This window comes from Ipomoea nil, unplaced genomic scaffold (genome assembly GCF_001879475.1).
Source record: "Ipomoea nil cultivar Tokyo-kokei standard unplaced genomic scaffold, Asagao_1.1 scaffold2805, whole genome shotgun sequence".
In the NCBI taxonomy this organism is placed as follows: domain Eukaryota; kingdom Viridiplantae; phylum Streptophyta; class Magnoliopsida; order Solanales; family Convolvulaceae; genus Ipomoea; species Ipomoea nil.
The window spans coordinates 1,373,539-1,401,262 of record NW_017619233.1 but is presented as its reverse complement, the minus strand read 5'-3'; the positions used below and the strand labels follow the sequence as shown (position 1 = coordinate 1,401,262).

The following is a 27,724-nucleotide window of genomic DNA, read 5'->3' as shown; positions in this document are numbered from 1 at the left end:
TATTATTACTAAACTTAATTTTATGAAAAATTAAATGAAAAAAATTTTTAGTCAAGTTTTGTTAACTGAACCAAACAAATAAAATAGGACAGAGACTGAAAGCAAGTTTAATTGTATGTAAAAATGGAGTAAGAGTTGTAACTTATTTTTTTTTTTATTTGTTTGTTTGTTTTCAAATTTTTTTTATTTATTTGTTGTCATTTGAAATATAAATATATACATGTGTAAGTTGCATGCATAATGTGTGCGTTGAAGATATATATATATACATACATCATTGAAAGGATATAAAAATACATTTGTCATTTCCTTTCATTATGTGTGCGTTGTCTCAAAAATTTATAGCGTGGTCTTGAGATGCGAGACTCAAAGAAATCAATCAATTGTACAGCACAGTGATGTCCACGTTGAAGATATGTACGGTCCGTGCAGACTGAAATGCTTTCACGTTCCATTTTTTTTATTAGTTTCGTCTCTCTTATTATTTTCACATACAAATGTTTTTGCATAAATTAAAGAGAAAAATTGCATAAATACATTTGTCATTTTTTTTTGTTTGTTTGTTTTTAAATTTTTTTTATTTGTTTTCATTTGAAATATAAATATATACATGTGTAAGTTGCGTGCATCATGTGTGTGTTGAAGATATATACATACATCGTTGAAAGGATATAAAAATACATTTGTCATTTGCTTTCATTATGTGTGCGTTGCCACAAAAATATATAACGCGGTCTTGCGATGTGAGACTCAAAGAAATCAATCAATTGTACAGCACAGTGATGTCCACGTTGAAGATATGTACGGTCCGTGCAGACTGAATTGCTTTCATGCTCCATTTTTTTTATTAGTTTCGTCTCTCTTATTATTTTCACATACAAATGTTTTTGTATAAATTAAAGAGAAAAATTGCATAAATACATTTGTCATTTCCTTTCATCATGTGTGCATTGCCTGAAAAATCTATAACATGGTCTTGAGATGCGAGACTCATAAAGAAATCGATCAATTGTACGGCACAGTGATATCCACGCTGAAGATATGTACGGTCCGTGCAGACTGAAATGCTTTCACGCTCCATTTTTTTTTATTAGTTTCATCTCTCTTATTATTTTCACATACAAATGTTTTTACATAAATTAAAGAGAAAAATTGCATAAATACATTTGTCTTTTTTTTTGTTTGTTTGTTTTTAATTTTTTTATTTATTTGTTTTCATTTGAAATATAAATATATACATGTGTAAGTTGCGTGCATCATGTGTGCGTTGAAGATATATACGTACATCGTTGAAAGGATATAAAAATACATTTGTCATTTCCATTCATTATGTGTGCGTTGCCTCAAAAATCTATAACGCGGTCTTGAGATGTGAGACTCAAAGAAATCAATCAATTGTACAGCACAGTGATGTCCACGTTGAAGATATATACGGTCCGTGCAGACTGAAATGTTTTCACGCTCCATTTTTTTTATTAGTTTCGTCTCTCTTATTGTTTTCACATACAAATATTTTTGCATAAATTAAAGAGAAAAATTGCGTAAATACATTTGTCATTTTTTGTTTGTTTGTTTTTTTTTTTGTTTTTAATTTTTTTTATTTATTTGTTTTCATTTGAAATATAAATATATACATGTGTAAGTTGAGTGCATCATGTGTGCGTTGAAGATATATACGTACATCGTTGAAAGGATATAAAAATACATTTGTCATTTCCTTTCATTATGTGTGCGTTGCCTCAAATATCTATAACGCGGTCTTGAGATGTGAGACTCAAAGAAATCAATCAATTGTACAGCACAGTGATGTCCACGTTGAAGATATGTACGGTCCGTGCAGACTGAAATGCTTTCACGTTCCATTTTTTTTTATTAGTTTCGTCTCTCTTATTATTTTCACATACAAATATTTTTGCATAAATTAAAGAGAAAAATTGCATTAATATATTTGTCATTTCCTTTCATCATGTGTGCGTTGCCTGAAATCTCTATAACATGGTCTTGAGATGCGAGACTCATAAAGAAATAGATCAATTGTACGGCACAGGGATATCCACGCTGAATATATGTACGGTCCGTGCAGACTGAAATGCTTTCACGCTCCATTTTTTTTTAATTAGTTTCGTCTCTCTTATTATTTTCACATATAAATGTTTTTGCATAAATTAAAGAGAAAAATTACATAAATACATTTGTCATTTTTTGTTTGTTTGTTTTTTTTGTTTTTAATTTTTTTTATTTATTTGTTTTCATTTGAAATATAAATATATACATGTGTAAGTATGTCTGGTCAGTCGGTAAATTTCAGCAAGTCTTGCATCCTTTTTAGCTCCAATACACCTGCTGATGAGAAAAGTGCTATTACTAATACTCTGACTATAACGACTGTGGAGAATCTGGGAAAGTATTTAGGCTTGCCAATGGGAATTGGCCGAAATAGAAAGGAGGTGTTTGCATACCTTGAGACTAAGCTACGACATCGTCTTGCTGGATGGCATAAAAAAGCGTTATCCCGTGCCGGGAAGGAGGTTCTTATTAAAAGTGTTGCCCAAGCTCTGTCGACTTATATCATGGGCATTTATTATCTGCCTATAACCTTCTGTGAGCATATTGAACGTATTATGAACCAGTTCTGGTGGAGCTCTAGGGGTAACGAAGGTGGTGGAATACGATGGATGGCATGGCGTCGTTTGTGCCCCTCAAAGACAGAAGGAGGAATGGGTTTTAAGCAGCTAAATAAATTCAATCTTGCGCTGCTTGCTAAACAAGGGTGGCGCTTCCTAACGGTTCCTACATCTCTTGCTGCCCGTATCTTTAAAGCACGCTACTATCCGCGGACGGAATTCCTGGAAGCAGAAATTGGTACAAATCCTAGTTATGTGTGGCGTTCTATCCTTGCTGGTAAAGATCTTCTTACCACTGGCTGTTTTAAATGAATTGGGAATGGTGAGGATACTTTGGTATGGAAACATCCTTGGTTGCCTGACGCAGTTGATCCGTTTATACGCTCTATACGTTTGCATCATAGTGAGAGCATGAGGGTTAGTGAATTGATAGATCCCATAACAAAAGATTGGGATGTGGGGAAGCTAACTCGTTGCTTTATGGAGAGAGATGTTGGTCTGATACGTAAAATACCTGTAGCTCCAACTTTCACTGATAGTTGGTGTTGGCGAGATGACACAAATGGCCAGTATCAAGTAAGACATGGATATAAGTTGATGGTTTCAGTTCAGGACTCTGGACATCCTGTCAGCTTTGCTTGGAAGGATCTATGGAGACTTAAGATTCCACCAAATATCTTAAACTTTGTATGGAGATGCATTCATGGTGTTTTACCGACTATGGTAACCTTAGCTTCAAGAAGAGTGGATGTGGATACAATGTGCCATCTCTGTAAACAGCATCCGGAGACATTGCGCCACTTGTTTCTTGACTGTATACACGTACAGGCTTTGTGGGATTCTGCCCCGCTCATGCAAATCGCAAGTGATGATGATTTTGTTGATTGCTTCTCTAAATGGCTAGCAATGGCTGATGGGCAGATTGTCAAGAGTTGCATTGCTGCTTGTTGGATAATTTGGAAACACAGTAATGCTCTAGTGTGGAATAGTAAGGTATGGCTGCTTTCATCTCTCAAGCATGATATTACACATACGTTAATTGCATGGGAGGAAGGTTTGGAGCATGCTGTGCCACCTTTATCGGCAATGACAACCGTTGACAGCCACCTATGCGAGGAACAGGGTACCGTTTGTATTTTCGTCGATGCGTCGGTGTTTCATGATTCAGGTGACGGTTTCTTCAGGGCCATAATAAAGGATAACGCTGGCGCTTACTTGGCGGCTAAAAATGGTCCACTTAGATGCATAGGGGATGCCTTTTTGGGTGAAGCAATGACGGTGAAGGAAGCACTTTCCTGGGCTAAAGAGAGAGGTGACAATAAGGTGATTATCTATTCTGATTGCCAAATAGTTTGCAGATGGTTTTCTGGTATGACACGTGATCTATCGTAAGCAGGTTGCATATTAAGAGAGTGCCAGACTCTAAAACGACACTTTGCATCGGTGTCTATTCAGTTCGTTCCAAGATCAGCGAATAAGCAAGCTCACGCATTAGCAAAAGCTTCTCGTTCTCAGTCTGGTCCTTTATGTTGGTTATCTAGCATTCCGCCTTGTATTGAACTCTTATTTTAATAAATTCTTCTATTTCCTTTCAAATATATATATATATATATATATATATATATATATATATATATATATATATATATATAAGTGTAAGTTGAGTGCATCATGTGTGCGTTGAAGATATATACGTACATCGTTGAAAGGATATAAAAAAATATTTGTCATTTCCTTTCATTATGTGTGCGTTGCCTCAAAAATCTATTACGCGGTCTTGAGATGTGAGACTCAAAGAAATCAATCAATTGTACAGCACAGTGATGTCCACGTTGAAGATATGTACGGTCCGTGCAGACTGACGCTCCATTTTTTTTATTAGTTTCGTCTCTCTTATTATTTTCACATACAAATATTTTTGCATAAATTAAAGAGAAAAATTGCATAAATACATTTGTCTTTTCCTTTCATCATGTGTGCGTTGCCTGAAAAATCTATAACATGGTCTTGAGATGCGAGACCCATAAAGAAATCGATCCATTGAACGGCACAGTGATATCCACGCTGAAGATATGTACGGTCCGTGCAGACTGAAATGCTTTCACGCACCATTTTTTTTTTATTAGTTTCGTATCTCTTATTATTTTCACATACAAATATTTTTGCATAAATTAAAGAGAAAAATTGCATAAATACATTTGTCATTTTTTTTGTTTGTTTGTTTTTAATTTTTTTTATTTATTTGTTTTCATTTGAAATATAAATATATACATGTGTAAGTTGCGTGCATCATGTGTGCGTTGAAGATATATACATACATCGTTGAAATGATATAAAAATACATTTGTCATTTCCTTTCATTATGTGTGCGTTGCCTCAAAAATCTATAACGCGGTCTTGAGATGTGAGACTCAAAGAAATCAATCAATTGTACAGCACAGTGATGTCCACGTTGAAGATATGTACGGTCCGTGCAGACTGAAATGCAATCACGCTCCATTTTTTTTATTAGTTTCGTCTCTCTTATTATTTTCACATACAAATATTTTTGCATAAATTAAAGAGAAAAATTGCATTAATATATTTGTCATTTCCTTTCATCATGTGTGCGTTGCCTGAAAACTCTATAACATGGTCTTGAGATGCGAGACTCATAAAGAAATAGATCAATTGTACGGCACAGGGATATCCACGCTGAATATATGTACGGTCCGTGCAAACTGAAATGCTTTCACGCTCCATTTTTTTTTTATTAGTTTTGTCTCTCTTATTATTTTCACATACAAATGTTTTTGCATAAATTAAAGAGAAAAATTACATAAATACATTTGTCATTTTTTGTTTGTTTGTTTTTTTGTTTTTAATTTTTTTTATTTATTTGTTTTCATTTGAAATATAAATATATACATGTGTAAGTTGAGTGCATCATGTGTGCGTTGAAAATATATACGTACATCGTTGAAAGGATATAAAAATACATTTGTCATTTCCTTTCATTATGTGTGCGTTGCCTAAAAAATCTATTACGCGGTCTTGAGATGTGAGACTCAAAGAAATCAATCAATTGTACAGCACAGTGATGTCCACGTTGAAGATATGTACGGTCCGTGCAGACTGAATGCTTTCACGCTCCATTTTTTTTTATTAGTTTCGTCTCTCTTATTATTTTCACATACAAATATTTTTGCATAAATTAAAGAGAAAAATTGCATAAATACATTTGTCTTTTCCTTTCATCATGTGTGCGTTGCCTGAAAAATCTATAACATGGTCTTGAGATGCGAGACTCATAAAGAAATCGATCAATTGTACGGCACAGTGATATCCACGCTGAAGATATGTACGGTCCGTGCAGACTGAAATGCTCTCACGCTCCATTTTTTTTTATTAGTTTCGTCTCTCTTATTATTTTCACATACAAATGTTTTTGCATAAATTAAAGAGAAAAATTGAATAAATACATTTGCCATTTTTTTTGTTTGTTTGTTTTTTTTTTTATTTGTTTTCATTTGAAATATAAATATATACATGTGTAAGTTGCGTGCATCATGCGTGCGTTGCCTCAAAAATCTATAGCACGGTCTTGAGATGTGAGACTCAAAGAAATCAATCAATTGTACAGCACAGTGATGTCCACGTTGAAGATATGTACGGTCCGTGCAAACTGAAATGCTTTCACGCTCCATTTTTTTTTATTTGTTTCGTCTCTCTTATTATTTTCACATACAAATGTTTTTGCATAAATTAAAGAGAAAAATTGCATTTGTTTTTATCCTTTAATATATATCGATAATATAAATTTAGTCTATAAATTATATGCATGATCAACTTTAATCTCTAAGTTATGTGCAAAGAATGTGCAAAAATATAATAGAACAAAATTTAAATTTTACGTTGCATTTAGTATGTGAAAAATAGAAATAAATCATTTAATCAAGAGAAAATTGTAAAAAATGCCCCTCTATAATATGCCAATTATCAATATCACCCCTGAATTATGAGTGGTGTAAATGTTGCCCCTCAATTATCAGAACGGTGCACATATAGCCCCTCCCATAACGGACATGTGGTTCTCCGTTAGTGTAGGACACCGTTAAGTCGGAGTAAATATGTAATTTAGTTGTTTTTTCCCTCCCTCGATTTGAAGTACCAGGGATGAACAACGGTGGGGAACCACAGGTCCGTTACGGGAGGGGCTATATGAGCACCATTTTGATAATTGAGGGGCAACATTTACACCACTCATAATTCAGGGGTGACATTGATAATTGACATATTATAGAGGGGCATTTTTTACAATTTTCCCTTTAATCAACGGATTAAAATATATACCTAAATCTATTGTTTTGCTCCCGGTCGGAAACATCAAGAAACCCGGCCGGCATTTCATTTATCAGCCGTCGGCCGGTGGCCTCTTCCGCCGCCGTCACCGCCTTCCACCCTAACACTGATGCTAATAGGCCTACTACGGAAAAAAAAATAAAAAATAAAAAAAATCCTGCAACGGATGCAGGCAATCTGGAAATGGTACGCTAATTAATAAATTAGTTTCTTTTTAATTATATTGAACCTTTCATCATCCAATTCAAATTAAATTTCCCTTTATATGATACTTTTTTTTTTTTTTTTGTTGAATGCTGAAGCACAGAGTCAAAAACGGCTCCACTGAGGCTCGATCTCATAACCTCCACATGGTAGAAGTCATTACATGCTATTTGAGCACAAGGTGCTTGCATAGACTTTGATTACAATTTCATTATTATATGATTTTATACACAATATTTCTAAAATCTTGTTACTCGACATTAATTTAAAGCATTGTATGTTGGAATTTTTAGTATAAAATTGTATTGTAAGTAACTATTTTGTGGTACAAATATATGTGAGGTCGACTTACGATTTGGGTTAGATTAAAGTGGATTCACACTCTTCGTAGTGAGATGAAGAAATTAATACATTGTACGCTCAAAATGAATAATGGGTGAATGAGAAATTGATTCTTAAAGTGTACGCCAACACCTTAATTATACGAAATTTTCAATCTTTGTTCTAGTTCGCCAAACTTTTTGTTTGAGTGCTCAAAAATAAAAGGTGTAATCCATTTTACCTTAGGAGATTGACGCTACAACGATCCTAACATCCTCGATTGGGAGGTATTGAAGTGGTTTTACGGAGAGTCTGTAATATACACGACTTGAATTTCTTCTACCCGTTCATTTGTTTTCTTGGTGGGTTTATATTTTATAAAATTGAAAACCCTCTGTTTTTATTTATTTTTGTCCTTTTTAGACTAAATTTTTACTGTGTTATGAATTTTTCTGTAATGTCGTATGGACTGTATTATATACTAATCTTTTGATGTTATGAATAATTAATCACAGTATCACGCACGCATGTTGCACGCAACTTACACATATATGTATATTTAGTTTGTATATTATGAAGATTACAAAGCTCGAGAAAATTATTAGAAATTAATTAAATAAATGAAAATTAATATTTGTTACAAAATAGGAAAACATATATTGGTCTACGGGAAGCAATTGGCGGAATCGTGGACCCGGATATGGTAGATGCCGTAGTACAGGTCATTAGAGTAGTATCTATTATCAAAGTGTGATTTTAGATTATATCATTTCTTTAATTTCAAATCCTGCTAATTAATTCTTCTATAATTTTTTTAGAAATAAAAGATCTGTAAGCCTTTAAAATGAAAATAAAAACATTCACCAAAAAAAAAACAAAAAAAAACAAAAAAAAAAAAAACAAAAAAAACAAACAAACAAACCAAGAATTTTTACCCAACAAACATTGTTAAAATTATGAAAAAGTTGGAAATGTTTACCAAAAAACTTTAAATGTTCTTTTAAACAAAAAAATATCAATTGTAATTTCGTGGATAACAATATAATATCAAATTCTAAGTATTTCTCAATAAAAGATATAAAAAAAAAAAGTAGTGAAAAGTTTTTGTTTATTGTTACAATGATAGTTCCATCACTTTCATGTATAGACAAAATGTAAGGACCAAATTAATTTATTGAGAAAATAAATAAATAAATAAGAGATAAAAATACTCTTGTCTAAAATAGAGTTACACCCAGTTTTTTTTAAAAAGATTAAAAGTATCCAAAATATAATAGTTTAAGATGTTAAATGATAAAAACAATAATCTATAACTAAATTTAAAATTATCACAAAAAACAAGGACCGCTAAAATTAACTCTAGAGGCAAAGGTGTTTGGTTGGATGGAAAACATTTTCCATGGAAAATGTTTTCCTAAAAGTGAAGGAAAATGATGTTTTATGTTGTTTGGTTGGATGAAAAACATTTTCCATTGGAAAAAGTTTTCCTTGAGTATAAGGAAAACAAATTCCTAGCTTTTGTTAGGTATTTTGTTTTCCATGGAAAAGATTTTCCATGGAAAACTAATATGCCAATTTTACCCTCACCATTCTTTATTAATTACTCTTATTATTATTATATTATTATTGTTGTGTAGGGTTATATTTGTCATTATACACATTATTCCTTACCATTCCAAACTCAACCAAACAATGGAATTCATATTTCCAGTAATTTCTTTTCCACCAACCAAACAATGGAATCTATTTTCTTGGAATTTATTTTCCATGGAATTTCAATTCCATTTCCCTTCAAATATTTTCCAGCGAACCAAACGAGCCCAACAAATATACACAATTTTGTATTTATTTAAATTTATTTGGTATATAATTAGTTTCTATGATTTATATAGTTTTTTTTTTTTTTGGCAACACATGCCAAGTTAATTAATTAAGTTGTTAATTTGGTAACTACAACGACTAGGAGTGGCTTATTGACATTCTTAGTTTGAATTAGTGAGTTATGGAGCAACTTAAACTAGTTTACCTTATTGTGGTCTTTTACTAGCTAGGATCACATACAAGACATAGTTTACCTACACACAATCGGATGAAGAAGAAAACTACGAATTGGGATCTTAGGGATAAAATCCCTTTATTCATGTTTGAGTTGGAATTTTAATTATAAAATAACAAAAATACCCTTATAATTTAAGATTCCGGCATGCTCTAAACAAATGGTGATCGACATGATGAATTTTGGCACTGAAGTGATAAGATGGTTTTTTAGTTTTTACACATCCATCAAGTATCAAATTACAGTATAGTGTTAAGATATCGTTCCATTAGAGATGATTATTGTACTGTTAGGAACTGATACAAAGCGGAGTTAAGCACAAGCTAAAAATATCATTTTAGAAGCTAGGCCTATCGTTAATGAGTTTGGGAGGAGAAGGAAGATGTTTGTTTGCTACCAGAGAATTGAGACTGGGTTGGAATGGGTTTGGGCTGTGAAGGAATTATCTGGAGCGCTACATTTTTTTTTCTTGTAGATTGCGTCCAAGGAACCGTCGAGAGAAATTCAATTTCTTGTTCTGCCGCACGAGCAACACGCATTGCTATTCAGCGGTCAGTCACATCATTCGGTCGGAGCCGCACCCGAATTGCAAGTTTCAAGCCATTGAGAAAAAGCCCTAATTGAATGTGAGGAACAAGTCCAAGAATTTGGGCAAGCTCGAAAAGCAGCGATGAATTCATCCACCAAGCCTATTTGACGAAGAGCAACAAGCTGTTCAAACGGTGGGCCAAGCAATTCTTCACCAAATTCCATCGGAGCCAATGTAGAGCTGCCCCCTCCATACTAACGAAAGATGTTGGGACCTTCAAATCATCTCGGGTGTGATGAATGACAAAGTACCGCTCCACTCTAGCTAACCACCCAATCGGGTTTGTGCCTACAAAGGTAGGGAGTTTTGTTTTTCCAATGGCCAGCGAGGTGTTGTCCGACTAAACATATTCTAGAGGAGAGGTTGAATTCGATGTTAGGACGGCAGTTGCTAAAGCACTGGCATTGTTGTGCCCTCTGGGGAAGCGAGAGCGAGGAGATTAGACATAGCCATGGAAGCTTCCATGGCTACAAATCGATCATTTTATGTTGCCAATTCAGTATGGGTCTCATCCTCGTTTTTCTGTAACATCTCCTGGTTCTTCTTTAAAGTCTCTACTCAAGAATCCATTTGTGTGTTCGTCATTCAGCAACAGGTCGGACCAATTTGATAGAGAAAAGAATCAAAGAGGTATGTTTTTATTGACTAAAAAAAAAGTACAGGAAGTCACGAGACTTACTCCAACAACAGCTTTAGGCTCTTGCCCCGCTACTCAGAGCTTAAAGACTAAGGTAAAAGATATGATGATTTACTCTCCTCATCTAGAGATTCTAATTTATACTGCTAGACTAGAAAATAACTAATTATAGAAAAGGAGATGATTGAGATGATTTTATTTCTGTCAATTCCCATTCCCATGTGTATTCTGATTTGCCTGATTTGCATCCTTCGTTTTGGGTGCGGATAAGACATCTTCCTTTACACAAGGTAATGACCTTGAAACCCTGGACTCCTCTATTAATCCAAGATTCTGCAAGAGAAGTCTATAACATTAGCCCATTCTTCATTTTTAGCTAAAGGACTTGGAAAGAAGATACAGAAACTAACCATCAATATTGCCAATGCAGATTTCTCGTTATTTAATGTATAAAGATGTAATGTCTTAATCCCACTCGCCATAATCTTCTTGCACATCTCAGTTCCTAGGTGAATTCCATAAGCTCTTATAGCTTCTTCATTGTCCTTAATTGGTTCCAGAGCAGCCATAACCTCAGGGGGAACCTAGAATGAATGCATCATCAAAAGAAAAAAAAAATTTTAAGTGCCCAAATCAGCGCTAAAAAGCTCATCAAAAAGCTATAGCATACCTTGGTTTTGCATACGCCAGTCCACCTGACGAAGCCCCTGTAATCTTTAATGGGCATAATACCAGGAACAATGGGGCATGTTATTCCAATTTGACGACAATCATTCACAAATTTGAGGAAACAGTCAGTGTCATAGAAGAGTTGAGTAATGATTAAATCTGCACCAGCATCCACCTGAAGATCCAACAAATACAAGATTCAAATCTTTCAAATCAATTTATTTATGATTAATACTACTTTATTAAAGAAACTAGCAACATAATAATATGTAAAACAGACAAAACCTTTTTCTTGAGATAGGCGAGGTCATTGTTGTAGGCCTCAGCTGTAGCCACCCCACTAGCAGGTATAACATCAGGATGTGCCTCTGTATATAGGGGAAGTGAAAATTTTAAGTAACTAATAAATTTAAGTCAGGCCAAGGAACTTGTGGTCTAATAACACTAGATGCTGCATTGTAACAGAGTCAATAACATTCAAAAAAAAAAAAAAATTCATACCTGGATAACCGGCAACCGTGATCCCGAAGTAGTCCCCGTATTTTTCACGCATGTGCTTCACCTGCCAAAAAAAGAGACAAACGATCAAACATAGAATAATCCGCTAAACTACACACCCCTAGGCTGAGGCGATTTCATACCTAAGCAGCTTTTAGTCGACTGACAGACTAACACTCAATTTGATCCAGAGGTTTTTTTACATGTTCAGCTATTCCTTTTCTATATTTTTCCAGTCATGTAATGAATTAATCATCTAATTAACTCCTAATCCTAAGTGATAAGTGAAAGAAAAAAGTGAAAATAATATACTCGAATTACTTAAAACTGGCGCTTGGATCAGATTCAACAGAAGTAAAAGGAAAGGGAGAAAATCGGTACTCACGAGGTCCAAGGCGCAGGAGAAGCCGCCTTCGACGGGGACGAACTTGTCCTGGCCGCGAGGAGGGTCACCGCGGAGGGCGAGGACGTTTTGGACGCCGTTAGACTTGATGGTATCCAGAGCGTGGTCGATCTTCTCAACGGGCATGTTGGTGCAGGTGAGATGCATCATGGTCTCAACGCACACCTTATTCTGCATGCGGTTGGCGATGTCGAGGGTGAGATCGGCGGTGGAGCCGCCGGCGCCCCACGTGATATCGCAGAAGGTGGGGTTATGAGCCACCATGCGCTCCATCCGCTCGAAAAAGTTCTCAACTACTTCCTGCTTCCTCGGAGGGAAGAACTCGAAGGAGAACACCACCTTATTGCCATTGTTCTCCTTGGACACCTCCCGGATCTTGTCTATCACCTTCATATCTGCTCTTTCTCTCTCGTACCTCTGTTCAACTCGCAATGCAGATTCCGAAAGGGGAGAAGAGGAGGAGAAAATGGAACGAGAGCTGTAAAAGTCGGAAGTTCGGAACGACCTTTCTTATACTACTCATATCATATCTAGAAATGGAAATAGGCCGAGCCCAAAATTAGGTCTGGGCTTTGGTCTGAGTCTGTTACGAAAATTTAAGCAGAGATCTGAGTTGATAACCTATAATTTGTCCAACCGTTATGCTGTGGAACCGTATTCATCTTGTAAGGTGGACAGGGTTCTATAGTCATAATTACTGAATTATATGTTTATAATTATAAAGTTATATATTTATAATTTTTTAACTTTATATTCATAATTATTGAACTCTATATTCACAACTACAGAACTCTATGTTTATAATTACTGAATTATATGTTCATAATTATAAAGCTATATAGTCATAATTTTTGAACTTCATATTCACAATTATTGATTCTCTATATTCATAATTACAGCACTATATGTTCATAATTATGTTGACAAATTTATGTTCACAATTATAGAACTATATATTTATAATTATGAACAGTTTTGAAACAGTGTTCCACGGCATAATTTGCCCAATTGGCCTATGAATCTGCAGTATAGAAATTATGTGGTGCACACGGGACTAGATTCATAATTTCTATACTGTAGATTCATAATTTCTATACTATAGATTCATAATTTTATAAATATATGTTCATAATTATTAAGCTATATGTTCATAATTTTCGATGTTCATATTCCCAATTGTTGAACTCTGTATTCACAAATCACATAACTATATTTTCATAATTTGATAACTATACAGTTTAGAAATTATGAATCTACAGTACAGAAATTATGAATCCACAGTATAGATATTATGAATCCGCAGTATAGAAATTATGAATCTACGGTTTAGAAATTATAAATCTACAGTACAAAGTTTATGAATCTACATTATAGAAATTATGAATCTAGACTCGTGTGCACCATGCATGATGTACACGGTTGCACGACATAACAATCCGACTTGAAGTCTTTTAAAAAGTCTGTTTAATATGTAAGCCATTAAAAATGGTTCAAAGTCTTATTTTGAGTCTATTTAAAGCCTACATGTTAATAAGTCTTTTTAAAAACTTTAATAAATATTTTAGAAATCTATATCTATATTATCTACTAGTTTTTTACGCGCGTTGCGCGATTGGGATAATGTCCAATGTTTTTTTTTTAAAAAATAAGTACTTTAAAGTATATCAAGGCAAGATTATATTGGAATTGTTCATGCATAGATAATTGAATGTTGAGTTTGCGTATTTAAATAAGTAATTCTAAGTTTACAAATGCAAGATAATATAGTCAAGATTGATTATAATTGAAAATAAAATAATTGTATAGGTATGATTGAAATCAAATACAGGACATAAGGGAGATCGAGAGCAAATAAAAATTAAGGCATAAAATATTAAATATATACTAATATTGAAGAGCTAACTGTTGATTGCCAAACAAGGACATTGCGATGTAGTTTCTCACTTCAATTTGTTGTGTGATTTGAATACTCTTTTTGTCAATAAATCCCCCATGGCTTAATTAATTTAATATATATATATATATATATATATATATATATATATATATATATATATATATATATATATATATTTTAAAACAGTTATTATTATTTTTATTATTATTATTATTGTTGTTGTTGTTGTTGTTGTTGTTATTATTAAATATTAAATATATGTATACCCTTAAGTCATTTTACATGTTAATTTAAACAGCTAATTTTTTCAAATATCTTTTTACCAATCGTTGATATAATTTGCTGGTCAAATCAGCTAATATAATCCACTAACGCTATCTGCTAACTGCTGATTGTCAAACAAGGACATTGCGAGGTATAGTTCTCACTTCAATTTGTTGTATGATTTAAATACTCTCTTTGTCAACAAATCCCTCAAGTAGTTAATATGATTGACTTTATTAATTATATTTTTAAAATTTTTTATGGTATTAAGAAAATACTTGGTAAATAAATATATAGCATTATTTTGTATTGATATTTAATTAAAAAATAGTGCACAAAAAAAGATAATAGACAATGTAGTGAATATATTCAATTGCTGAATTTGAATGTAAAAAAATTTTACATTGGAGAAATATAAAGACAATTTAACTAATAAAATTATTTCTCTTAATTAAATTATTGATAATGAATAATTTTTTTTTAATAAAGACATTGTAGGACAATGTAGCGAATATAATCAATTGATGAATTTGAATGTAAAGAATTTTTATATTGGAGAAAAATAAAGATAATATAACTAATGAAATTATTTCTCTTATTTAATTTAATGATAATGAATAATTTTGTTTTGAATAAAGACATTGTAGACACATAATTCTAAATAAATTAAAGAAATGCATATGTATTATTTTTTGTTGTAGCTACTAAATTATTATTTAATTTAATTTAATAAGAGTAAAATATAGTATTAATTATGCCAACTTTGATTGGGATGGAGTTCGAACCTAAGACCTTTCTTATTAATAAAATCAATAAGTAAGTTAACGATGAACTAACATAAATTAACGGAAAAGATAATATTTAACGGAAAAGTTAACAGATAATCATATTCATTAAGGATAAATTAGGAAATCTTAAGAAAAATTAAAATCTGATCAATATGAGCCATTTCATTTGATTAAAAAATTTGACCACCATTTTTTCTACCCATTATAGGCCTAACACTCTTGGTCTCTTATTAGTATAGTAGATAGATAGTAGATAACAAAATCCTCCATTGTGAAATTTCCGCCCAAACAATAGTAAAGGTAAATTGGAAAAGGAAACTGATATTATTAGTTGACTGAAAATATAAAAAGATCCTATCATCCTAATGGAAAATGAAACGGGAATTAAGCAAATTGGAAAAGGAAACAATATTATTAATTGACTAAAAATTATAAAGATCCCTAATTGACTGAAAATCGAAAAGAAAATGACCGGATCAGTGTGAAATAATATTTGATTAAGAAGGTAAATTGGAAAAGAAAACTGATATTACTAATTTATAATTTTCACCTTCTCTACATATAAATAAATATAATGGATTGGTGGCTAAAACAAATTGTAATTCTTCATTTTGCACTGCCTCTCTCCTCTTCCCGTGTTGGTAACTCTAACATTCCCTTCTTCCACCGCCAAGTAAGAAATCATATTACAACTTTATAAATTGAAATGTAATATGCATTATAATTATATAATAATTGACACTATATTTACTTTTTAAATTATTTCTCCTTTATGTTTTTTTATATTTATTTTAATAATAATATAATTATCTAAATCATATTACAATATCCCTTTATAAAAATAATTAATTGTCTTAGCAGGAAGCCGCCGTGAACCATCGCGAGAACGCTAAGGTTTTTACTGATCTGTATATACAAAAATTATGCTAATCACTATAGATTTCTTCAAGAGAACTTATACGGTTGCGACGGAGAGTGTGAAGGGGCAGGCGGCGGCGACGGCCTCATCGTCGGTGATGAGGAGAGAAGCGGAGGAGTTGACGAGGGAGGGCGGTGCAGGCAAAGGGAAAACGATGGATAGGGGTGTTTGCTCGATGAGGGATCCCCTGAAAATTGGATCTCGGAAACTCATTTTCTTGACATTGATATTTTGGATGACATTGATATTGCCTAATATTCTTATTAATTATTTCCGACCTAATTATTTCATAGTCAAAATTAATGTATCAAAATATTAATTATTTATTAACATAATTGACCGATACTCTTATTTTATACTTAAGGTATAATATTATTAATACAAAATAGATTATCATTCCCTTCTTCTGTATAATTATTATGATACTTTTAATGGATATATATATATATATATATATATATATATATATATATATATATATATATATATATATATATATATAAAAGGTATAATATTATTAGTACAAAATCAATTATACTTGCCATAATATTATGGCAAGTATAATTGATTTTTACTAATAATATTATATATGTTAGTACAAAATAAATTATGAGTGTTTGACAAAGCTTATTTATGAACTTAGAGCTTATTTTAAGCTACTAATAAAAAGCTCTGTTTGATAATGTTGCCAAAATAAGCTAGTAGCTTCCTAACTTTTTTTCCATTTTTGTCATTATTTTAAAACAATGACATTCTTTACCCTTCCCAATTAAAACCATTTTCAATTCTCCTTTATGCGCAATTTTCACCACAATTATTATTATTATTATTATTATTATTATTATTATTATTATTATTAATATTATTATTATTATTATTAATTTTTTTTTGAAAATAAAGAGCTAATTCATTAATCATAAGTTGAAACAGTTACAATAAAGATCGATATAATGATAAAACATTCTTTACAGTCAGATGTAGAAACAACTTTCCTAGCAATGCTAAAAGAAACTTGAATCGCAAACTGTGTTACAAGATTGAAGTTGAATTCATTGGAGGAACCTGAAGCTTCTTTGATGTTGTTAATGATATGGCTATCCAAGACTGACTCTGTTTGAGAAGTATTGCATACCACTTGAGTAACTATTGCGGCTCTTCTGTCCGTAGATAATATCTTCATTAATCTGAACTGCATATCATGGTTCAGATCTTCTTCGTTACTCAGGATGAGATAAACATACGCCATGATCAATTAAATTGTTTCACCTTAATGAAAAAGAACTCGCCAAAGAAACAAGAGGGAATAACCCGCCAAAGAAGCGAGAGGAAATAACTTGTCAAAATAACTGATGGAAAAAGTGAAAAACACAGATCTTTAGATTAAAAAAAAAAAAAAAAAAAAACAGAACTCCATGCCTTCTTCTGTCAAGAAAACACCAGGTCTTCTTGTCATTGATCAAAGCACAAAACTTCTTGTCCTTTTTCAGAACTCAAAGCCTTCCTTACCTGATTCAGAAAAGAACACTGCCACAAAGCCTTCTTTTCCCTTTTTGTTCAAAAATAAGCGTTGACAATGGTGAGGGGCTTCTTGATTAGATTTGGTGCTGGAAGTTGTGAAACTAAAAAACAAAATACAAAGGAACTACGAAAGAATGAGACCGTCGGCCAAGGACAGAGTCAGCCAGAGGCCGGCGGCCACACTACGAAGGAATGACAAGATGCAAGGTTTGGGAGAGCAGAGAGACAGTGAGGTTTTTTTTGCAGTTAACGGTAAGTTTTTTTAAAAAAAACTTTTATTATTATTATTATTATTATTATTATTATTATTATTATTATTATTATTATTATTATTATTATTATTATTATTATTATGAGATGAAGGAGATTTGCACCAATATTGGTACTTCATTATGGGATGCTAGATCATAATTATGCTAATAGTTTTATTTCAAAATGTTTTTTTTTAAAGACAAAATGTTAAATTTTAATATGTAAACAATCTAATTTAAATTTTATGAAGATGTCCTTTTTTGTCTTTTTACATTTATCAGCTTATGAAAAAAGTTAATTTTACCAAACACTTTCAAGCATAACATCTAGCTTAACAGCTCTTTGATTTTCAACTCCTAGCTTATAGCTTTTCAGCTTTCAGCTACCTTTTCAGCTAGGTTTGCCAAACATAGCCTATATATGTCTTAATAATTAATAATTATTATTAATATTATTGCATAATAATTATTTATGGTAATTATTATGATAATTCCCATCACCTTTCTTCCGTGTACTTTTATGATAATCTATATACATATTTTTATACTTAAGGTATAATATTGGGGTGCAAATACATAACTTAATAATTTAAATATTATTATAATTTCTTAATTTTTATTTATTGTAATTATTATGGTAATATATTATGATTATATATATATATATATGTGTGTGTGTGTGTGTGTGTGTGTGTGTGTGTGTGTATGTATGTATAGGATATAATATTATTATAATTATAATTAAAGAATAACATTTTTCGGCATTAATGTACTATAGTTATTAAGCCATTTTTTTAAATACTTTTCCTAATATAATTTGTATCTAATTGATTTTGAGACTGATATATAAATCATACATTTCAATATATTTTTTTTACCTTACCATAGTTCCTCATTTTTCATTGTATCTCTTGCTTTTTTCAGCCACATATTTAAAAAACTACCCATATATAATGATTTTTACTTTTGTTTTACTCAATGAAATAAATGCCTAAAGTATTGCTTGGACAATAACAGGGTGTTTGGTTGGAGGGATTTTAAATTCTCTTCTCACTTAATTCCCATCTAATTCCAAAGGCCATTAAATTCCGTAGTTTGGTTGGAGGGAATTGCAATTCCCCCATTTTCATGGAATTAAAATCCCATGTCCCCCCTGGGATTTTACATGGCGTTTGGTTGGAGGGCGGGAATTATGTGGGAAAGGAATTGTAATTCCATGGGAGTTGAATTACTGGGAATAAAGTGGGAATTTAAATTTCAGTGTTTGGTTGACAGGAATAGAATTACTGGGAATTTCAATTCCAATGTTTGGTATACATGGGAATTGAAAGGGAATAAGTAGTTTAAAGTCAAAAATGTCCATTATTGTTGTTAGACATTAATTTTAGGTTAAAAAAGGAAGGGATAATTTTGACTCATCACTATCTTTTTTTCCCAGGAATTAAAATACCGGGGGGGAGGGGGGGGGGGGGGGGCATGGGATTTTAATTCCATGAAAATGGGGGAATTGCAATTCCCTCCAACCAAACTACGGAATTTAATGGCCTTTGGAATTAGGTGGGAATTAAGTGGGAAGAAAATTTAAAATCCCTCCAACCAAACGCCCTGTTAATTCCTGGGAAAAAAAGATAGTGATGAGTCAAAACTACCCCTTCCTTTTTTTAACCTAAAATTAATGTCTAACAACAATAATGGACATTTTTGACTTTATACTACTTATTCCCTTTCAATTCCCATGTATACCAAACATTGGAATTGAAATTCTCAGTAATTCTATTACTGTCAACCAAACACTGGAATTTGTGTTTCAAAAAAAAAAAAAAATACTGAAATTTAAATTTCCACTTTATTCCCAGTAATTCAACTCCCATGGAATTACAATTCCTTTCCCACATAATTCCACCCCCCCCCCCCCCCCCCCCCCCGCTTCAACTAAACGCCCTGTAAGGGTACGACTGATTCGACTATACAACGTGTTAGGGTTAAAAGATTGAGATGATCTTTGTTTTTTTGTTTTTTTTTTTTTTTGTTTTTTGTTTTTTGTTTTTTTTTTTCGAAGACAATTGTATTAAACTGCTATAAATATATATATTTTTGGTTTATTTCATTGGGCTTTGTATTTATTCATTTATTTATTTAATTACTTAGATGGATAAAATAATAGTAATGATTATCTTCTACATGTATCTATATTACATGCCATGTATACAATATATTTAGACTATGCATAAAAAAAATTATATGTCATTTCATATTATTTCTTAATATTTATTTTTATTTTTTATGCGATAATAAATGTATACATTGTGTTTCAAATGTTGTGTAGTATATTTTTATTTGACAAAATAACCTTTAGACACAATTTACCTTTACATCATGATAATTCCGTTATAATTTAATAAATTTTAAAAATGGTGGCCAAATAAGTAAAAATTACAATGCACCCTAATAATTACCATATATAGCGTAAAGATCATAAAATAAATTTTCTTAAAAAAAATTATTTTGCATCAATTATCTTTATAACTTTATACATTATATGTATCTCAAATTTATTGAATTATTATTTTTTTCAATATAAATATAATTTTCTTAATATAATAAATAGTAATATTATGATAATATTTACTTATATTTCAATATAATATAGATTATACATCTTGTAGCCTTTATTTATTTATTACTATTTATACTATTTCGATCCGCGCGTGTAGTATTAGCTGTTTATAGAAAAATATTTTACAAATATAGAGATTTAATATTATGATTACAATAGTTAGAGACATATATTTAGTTAATTTCAAAACAAATTAATGAAATTTGGAATTAATAATTGCAATGTGGATCCTGGTCTATCGTATAACAACTTGTTCCACAACAACAACAATATTTAAACTCAAATCATTATGAAATTATGTCTAAAATATAAAATGATTTAAGAATAACTAAATAAATAAACCAATACATATTCAATTCCTTATAAGTCATTTACGTGATACAATTAAAATTAAATCTCTAATTTACAAAATATCTTTCTATAAACAGCTAATACTACACGCGAATCAAAATAGATAATACGATAAACAAGGATCATTGTTACGTTACTTTTTATGTGAATTTCAACTGCTTCGATCAGTTACTTGAAATAACTAAAAACAAAAATTATATTCAATAATTCAAAAGTAGATCTTTCAATTTTGTAATCAGAATTACCAAATTGGAAAATCTATTAATTCAAATTTCATTAATTTGTTTTGAAATTAACTGAATAATTGTCTCTAACTATTGTTTTGAGGAATACAAAATTTAATAGAGATTTTTTTTATTGGGATGAAAATTAAATGTAAAAAAAGAGATTTTTTTTAAAGTTTAGAAATTCGCTACAACGAATCACGTTTGTGTCAGTCGTTGCCTGCTTTGATGCTTTAGGCTTAGAAGGAGAGATCATTCTCTCATGCATCTTGCTGGCTTTGTATACATAAGTTCTATGTGAGCAAGTGTTTTTTTTTTTTTTTTTTTTTTTTTTTTTTTTTTTTTTTTTTTTTTTTTTTACATATATATGTCAATGATATATATTGGACCATTATATTGCACCAAAAAAGAAGAGATCAGATAGTCAAGAGATTTCAAATCAAGTTTTGAGATTGAAGACTTTGGTGATGTGTCGCTTGTATAGGCATTTGATTTATGGCTATAACAAAAGATTTTTAAGAATCTAGCATGCAAAATTATAAATCATAATATATATATTCCTCTAGCATAATTTTTTGTTGGATGTTCCATTCCTTTAAACCTTTTGATAAAAAAAGAAAAAAACTAAACAAAGAAGACCAAATTGAATTAAAAGTTTACAAAATGTAATGACCAATGGTCTAACGAAATAGAAATTATGTTGATAGAAGGAATGCATGCCCAAGTGAACGACGTGTGCATCTTTTTTAGCCGATTTTTTAAAAAACATAATATGTGTCATTTTAGGTCATTTCTTGATTATTTTTTCATTTTTATGCGATAATAAATGTATGCATTATTTTTCTAATGTTGTGTAATATATTTTTATTTGAAAAAATTAACCTTATTTCAATTCGTTTTTGTTAGACACAATTACCTTTACATCATGATAATTCCGTTAAATTAATAAATTCTAAAACTGGTGGCTAAATAAGTAAAAATTACAATGCACCCTAATAATTACCATATATAGTGTAAAGACCATAAAATAAATTTTCTTTAAAAAAAAACTTATTTTGCACCAATTATCTTTATAACTTTATACATTATATGTATCTCAAAATTCTCGAATTATTATTTTTTCAATATAAATATATTTTTCTTAATATATATGGTAATATTATGATAATATTTACTTATTTGAATATAATATAGATTATACAGCTTGTAGCCTTTATTTATTTATTACTATTTATACTATTTCGATCTGCGTGTAGTATTAGTTGTTTATAGAAAGATATTTTGTAAATTAGACATTATATATTTAGATTACAGTAGTTAGAGACATTTTTTCAGTTGATTTCAAAACAAATTAATGAAATTTGGATTAAATATTTTGCAAATTAGAGATTATATATTTAGATTACAATAGTTAGAGACATTTATTCAGTTAATTTCAAAACAAATTAATGAAATTTGGATTTAATAATTGCAAGGTGGACCCTGGTCCATGGTATAACAACTTGTTCCACAACAACAACAACAACAAAAACGATATTTAAACTCAAATTATTATGAAATTATGTCTAAAATATAAAATGATTTATGAATAACTAAATAAATAAACCAATACATTCAATTCCTTATAAGTAATTTACGTGTTACCATTAAAATTAAATCTCTAATTCACAAAATTTCTTTCTATAAACAGCTAATACTATACTGGATCGAATTAGCTAATACGATAAACAAGGATCATTGTTACTTTTTATGTGAATTTCAATTTCAATTGCTTCGATCAGTTACAATTCTATTCAATAATTCAAAAGTAGATCTTTCAATTTTGTATTCATAATTACCAAATTGGAAAATCTATTAATTCAAATTTCAAAAGTAGATCTTTCAATTTTCCTTTCTTGTTACATATGTCAATGATATATATATTTGCCCATTATATTGCACCAAAAACGAAGAGATAGTCAAGAGATTTCAAATTAAGTTTTTGAGATGGAAGAATTTGGTGATGTGTTGCTTATATTATGCATTTGATTTATCGCTATAACAAAAGATTTTAAAGAATCTAGCATGCACAACTATGAATCATAATATATATATATATATATATATATATATATATATATATATATATATTCCTCTAGCATAATTTTTTGTTGGATGTTCCGTTCCTTTAAACCTTTTGATTTAAAAAAAAAAAAAAAAAAAAAAAAAAAACAACTAAACAAAGAAGACCAAATTGAGTTAAAAGTTTACAAAATGTAATGACCAATTGTCTAACAAAAAAAAAAAAGAAATTATGTTGATAGAAGGAATGCATGCCCAAGTGAACGACGTGCATCTTTTTTAGCCGATTTTTTTAAAACATAATATGTGTCATTTTAGGTCATTTCTTGATTATTTTTTTTTTATTTTTATGTGATAATAAATGTATACATTTTTCCATCAAAATAAAAATAAAAATGTATACATTAATTTTCAAATGTTGTATAATATATTTGTATTTGACAAAATTACTTTTATTGTATTTTTGTTAGACAATTACCTTTACATCATGATAAATTCCGTTACAATTTAATAAATTCTAAAAATGATGGCCCAATAAGTAAAAATTATAATGCACCCTAATAATTACTATGTATAGTGTAAAGACCATAAAATAAACATTCTTTTTAAAAAATATTATTTTGCATCAATTATCTTTATAACTTTATACATGAGTTAATTCTATTCTTTGTCCTAGATTTATAGGTGGCAGTCCACTTTAAGACATTTTTTATACGAACATCTACTTTTAGTTTTTGTATTATTGTTGCATGACCATTTTTGGTCCTTTATCAACAAAATAGTTTAAATATCATAAATAAAAGAGCATCTCAGTCTTCAATTATGAATTTTTTCAAAAAAAAAAAAAAAAATAGCGGGTCAACCTACTTTGTAAAAAAAAATTGAAATGTCTTTGTATTTAACGACATTTCAACAATTTTGTTGACGGGAACTAAAAATGGTCATAACATAATAATACTAAGACCAAATAAAGATGTTCTAATAAAAAATGACTAAAAGTGGACAGTCACCGATAAATCTAGGACCAAAAATGGAATTTACTTTGAAGCTTTTCCGATGGAGAAGGTGACCATTTGGTCCCGTTACCTTTTCTATCGAAGAAGGCGACATGTTGGTCACCTTCTTCAAAGGCAGTCTGGCGACCACCGGTCACCGGGCTTAGTAATTAGAGCATCATCAGAGCTCGTCAGAGTTTCGCCGGAACCTTAGTGACGTGCTATTACAGGTCACTAAATGGTTTGTGGGCATGTTGAAGAGTTAAATTGAAATTTTTAAAAGTTTAGGGTTTAATTAACTTCTTGTATAAAGTTTAGCGGTCTATTTATTTTTATTTTTATTTTTTTTTTGAATACTACATTTAGCGCTCTATTTGATCATTTTTTTTTTCTTAAAAAAAACCTGTTTGAAGATGAGAAGAATTACAGATTTGCCAATGGAGAGTCGCATTTCAGCTATGCAGTACTTAAGGCGGGAGTTTATTATATATGCGTGCGCCCGCCCGCTTATCATTCTTCATAACAAATCCCATTTTCAATTTTAATCTAATTTTCTGAATTCTCTTCTTCTTCGCCCGAGTGTATAGCCGTATCCAATTCTCCGGTTTTTAATCCAACCACATATATAGCCATCTCAGCTCCATGGAATTTGGTGTTGGAATGGGTAGTAGACAACATCTTCCGGTTGGTTTCGTTTTTTCACCAACGGATTCCGAACTCATTGATTACCTGAAGAAAAAGATCAATGGTCGCCCGCTTCCCAGCGATATCATCAAAGAGATCCCCTATTTGTACGAGTATCCTCCTGAGCTTCTCCCAATCGGTAGCTTTTCTTCATCTCTTTTGCTGTTCTTCTATGCATTTCTGAGTTTCTCTTTATCTCTTTTGTTGTTCTTCTATGCATTTCTGAGTATCGTTTGATCCCTGATGAAATTTTCCGTGGTTGATCTGAATTGGTGTTCTCCTGTCTAGGGATGGCAACGGAGCGGGGCGGGCCCAGTCCCCGAAACCCCGACCCCGTTCCGGTTCCCGTCTCCATTCCCAGCGAGGAATTAAAAATTGTCCCCATCCCTGATCCGGAGAATTAAGTGAGAACGAAGATTCCCCGTCAACTCCTAGTCAAAATTTTAAATCATTGTAATTTTTAATTTTAAAAACTAAAGTTTTAATTTAAAAAAATTAACATATATATATATATATATATATATATATATATATATATATATATATATATATATATATGTTTATTTTTTATTATTATTTTTAATTATAATAATTAATCAGGGACGGGGCGAGGCAGGGAGGGGTATCCTGTCTTCGCCGAAAATTTTAAAAATTCTCCGTCCTCGTCCCTGATTCCCGAAATTATTCCCCGTCGCTGTCTCCGTTCCCGATGGGGACGGGAATCCCCAGAGAGGACGGGGTACATTACCATCCCTACTCCTGTCTCGCATCTCCAATTGAATTTTGAAGACTTATAAAATGATAAATTTTTATAGATTTTATACAACTGTCATATAATTTTTTCTAAATTTTTATAAACTTTAAGGGAGTCTGTAAAATTTTTATATCACAGAGACTTATAATATCTACAAAATTCAATAAAATTTTAAATTGAATATGCCCTTGATTTATGTGGATGCTTATTTAGAATTTTATTACAATAACTTTAATAATATATCATATATTTTTAGAACTTTTAAATAAATTTATGTATTTTAATTTAAAAATAATTAAATTTTGTTATCATAAAAACAAAGTATACTGTAAATATATAGAGTATCAATTTTATGTAGAATCAAAACATTTATTTTGTTAGGACAATTAATACATTACTTTCATTAAGTTCTATTAATACTTATTTTTTATATTTTAATTTTCTTTAAAATTTTTTATAACATATCATATAAATTTATGTATTGTAATTGAATAAAAATTTAAATTTAATGATATAATATTTCTTTAAAGCCAATATTATTTTTCACTAAATTAAATGATATAATATTACAAGAAAAATAATAATACAAAAAATGATAATAGTCATCAACTATGTTTGTATCCATTAGTATCCTCTATTGGTAAGATACAAACAATAGTAAAAAATAAAAAATAAAAAAATAAAAAAAATAAAAGAAGAAACTCATCTATAGAATTTTTAGATGAAGAAAAAAGTTTTTAGCCAACTATTATGTAGTGTGATAGCACCAATGTTACCATTTTAAATGAGTGATTACTTGTAAAGATTTGAATGTTTCAAAAAAAAGTTTGTAGAATTTAAGCATGAAGAAAATGTATAATAATTAAAAGTAATAATAATCTTTTAAATTTAGGTATACAATTTAAATAGAGGAAGAAAACATTCAAAATTCATAAAAAGAAAGTTTAGAAATTTGCATTTGAGGGATGAATTTTAACTGTTCATATTTGAGATTAAAAAAAAAAAAGTTTACAAAATTCCTAATATTTAAAACAAAAATGATAGAAGAAGTTCATAACTTTTTGAATACTAATAGACATTTAATGATTTTTAAAAGTTTTAATTGAATGACATCCAACATTTAAAGACTTTAAAAATCTTGCTCAATTATCACCTGATTTTTAAAGACTCCAAAAATTTTGATTGAATAATTCCAAACTTTTACAATTTATAAAAGTCTATGAAAGTAAGATCAAATGCATTCCTTTAATTAGTTTCAATGTTAGCCGTGTGCTTTTCTTAGGCAAATGGTTTAATTTTATGTTTAGTATTTTGTTGTTAGTTAAATCCAATTTGATTGTTAGCATGATTATTGGAATGGTTAGTATTTTTTTGACTAAGCGCTTTGATGGTCGGAGAGTACTATACATACATATAGATTAGATAACTGAAAGTCATAAATGATAATTGAACACTATTTGATTGTTTGAAAATTGTGGCATGTCTAAATTGTGGATGCAGGGGAGTTTGAGGATGGAAGGGAGAATGAGGCATACTACTTTACTCATAAAGGGAAAAAATCTCCACCTGGAGAATTACTTGGCGGGAAGAAGTTTGATGGCCAGTGGAAAAGCAATGGCCCAGAAGAGAGAGTTTTTGCTGACAACCAAATTTTAGGGTTCAAAAAAGAGCTATACCTTTATCGGAGAGAGAAGATGAGTGGTTGGGTGATAAGAGAGTATAGGTGCAATCCAGAGCTAGTTCGTGCCCGTGATATTCTTGACTTGGTTAGTGTTGTTTGCTTGCTTGTTGGTTATAAATATGCCTAAGAACTTATTTTGATGTTTGATTCGATTGAAATTAAATTGTTTCAGATACAAAATTACGTGGTCTTGCATATCATGTTCGATCCAGATTTGAGGGGCACTTTCTCGGCAGAAGACTCTTTTTCTATTCCCATGGAAGTAGCAAAAGGGTTGAGTTTCTTCAACAACAACGCTGAGAATTGAACAAGACAAAAGTGGCTGCTGCATCTTCTATGAATCCTTTGTCAAAAATATAATGACATAATTTTTCCTTA

At 30.7% G+C, this 27,724-nt stretch overlaps 3 protein-coding genes across 3 annotated transcripts; 2 read left to right on the top strand and 1 right to left on the bottom strand.

The window, feature by feature from the left end:
* Positions 1-3,035: 3,035 nt before the first annotated feature.
* On the top strand, positions 3,036-4,016 carry LOC109158036. The gene has a single exon (XM_019305855.1). It carries the CDS (start codon positions 3,036-3,038, stop codon positions 4,014-4,016), a length of 981 nt encoding a protein of 326 aa, XP_019161400.1.
* A 6,661-nt stretch (positions 4,017-10,677) lies between these two features.
* Positions 10,678-12,817, bottom strand: LOC109158104 (methylenetetrahydrofolate reductase 1-like). The gene is made up of 6 exons (XM_019305924.1): positions 12,325-12,817; positions 11,943-12,003; positions 11,727-11,809; positions 11,443-11,616; positions 11,183-11,356; positions 10,678-11,105 (listed from the first exon to the last, which is right to left on the bottom strand). Exons 1-6 carry the CDS (start codon positions 12,733-12,735, stop codon positions 10,977-10,979), a joined length of 1,032 nt encoding a protein of 343 aa, XP_019161469.1. The 5' UTR covers positions 12,736-12,817; the 3' UTR covers positions 10,678-10,976.
* Positions 12,818-24,869: 12,052 nt separating this feature from the next.
* On the top strand, positions 24,870-27,724 carry LOC109158035 (NAC domain-containing protein 7-like). The gene is made up of 3 exons (XM_019305854.1): positions 24,870-25,050; positions 27,166-27,431; positions 27,519-27,724. Exons 1-3 carry the CDS (start codon positions 24,870-24,872, stop codon positions 27,651-27,653), a joined length of 582 nt encoding a protein of 193 aa, XP_019161399.1. The 3' UTR covers positions 27,654-27,724.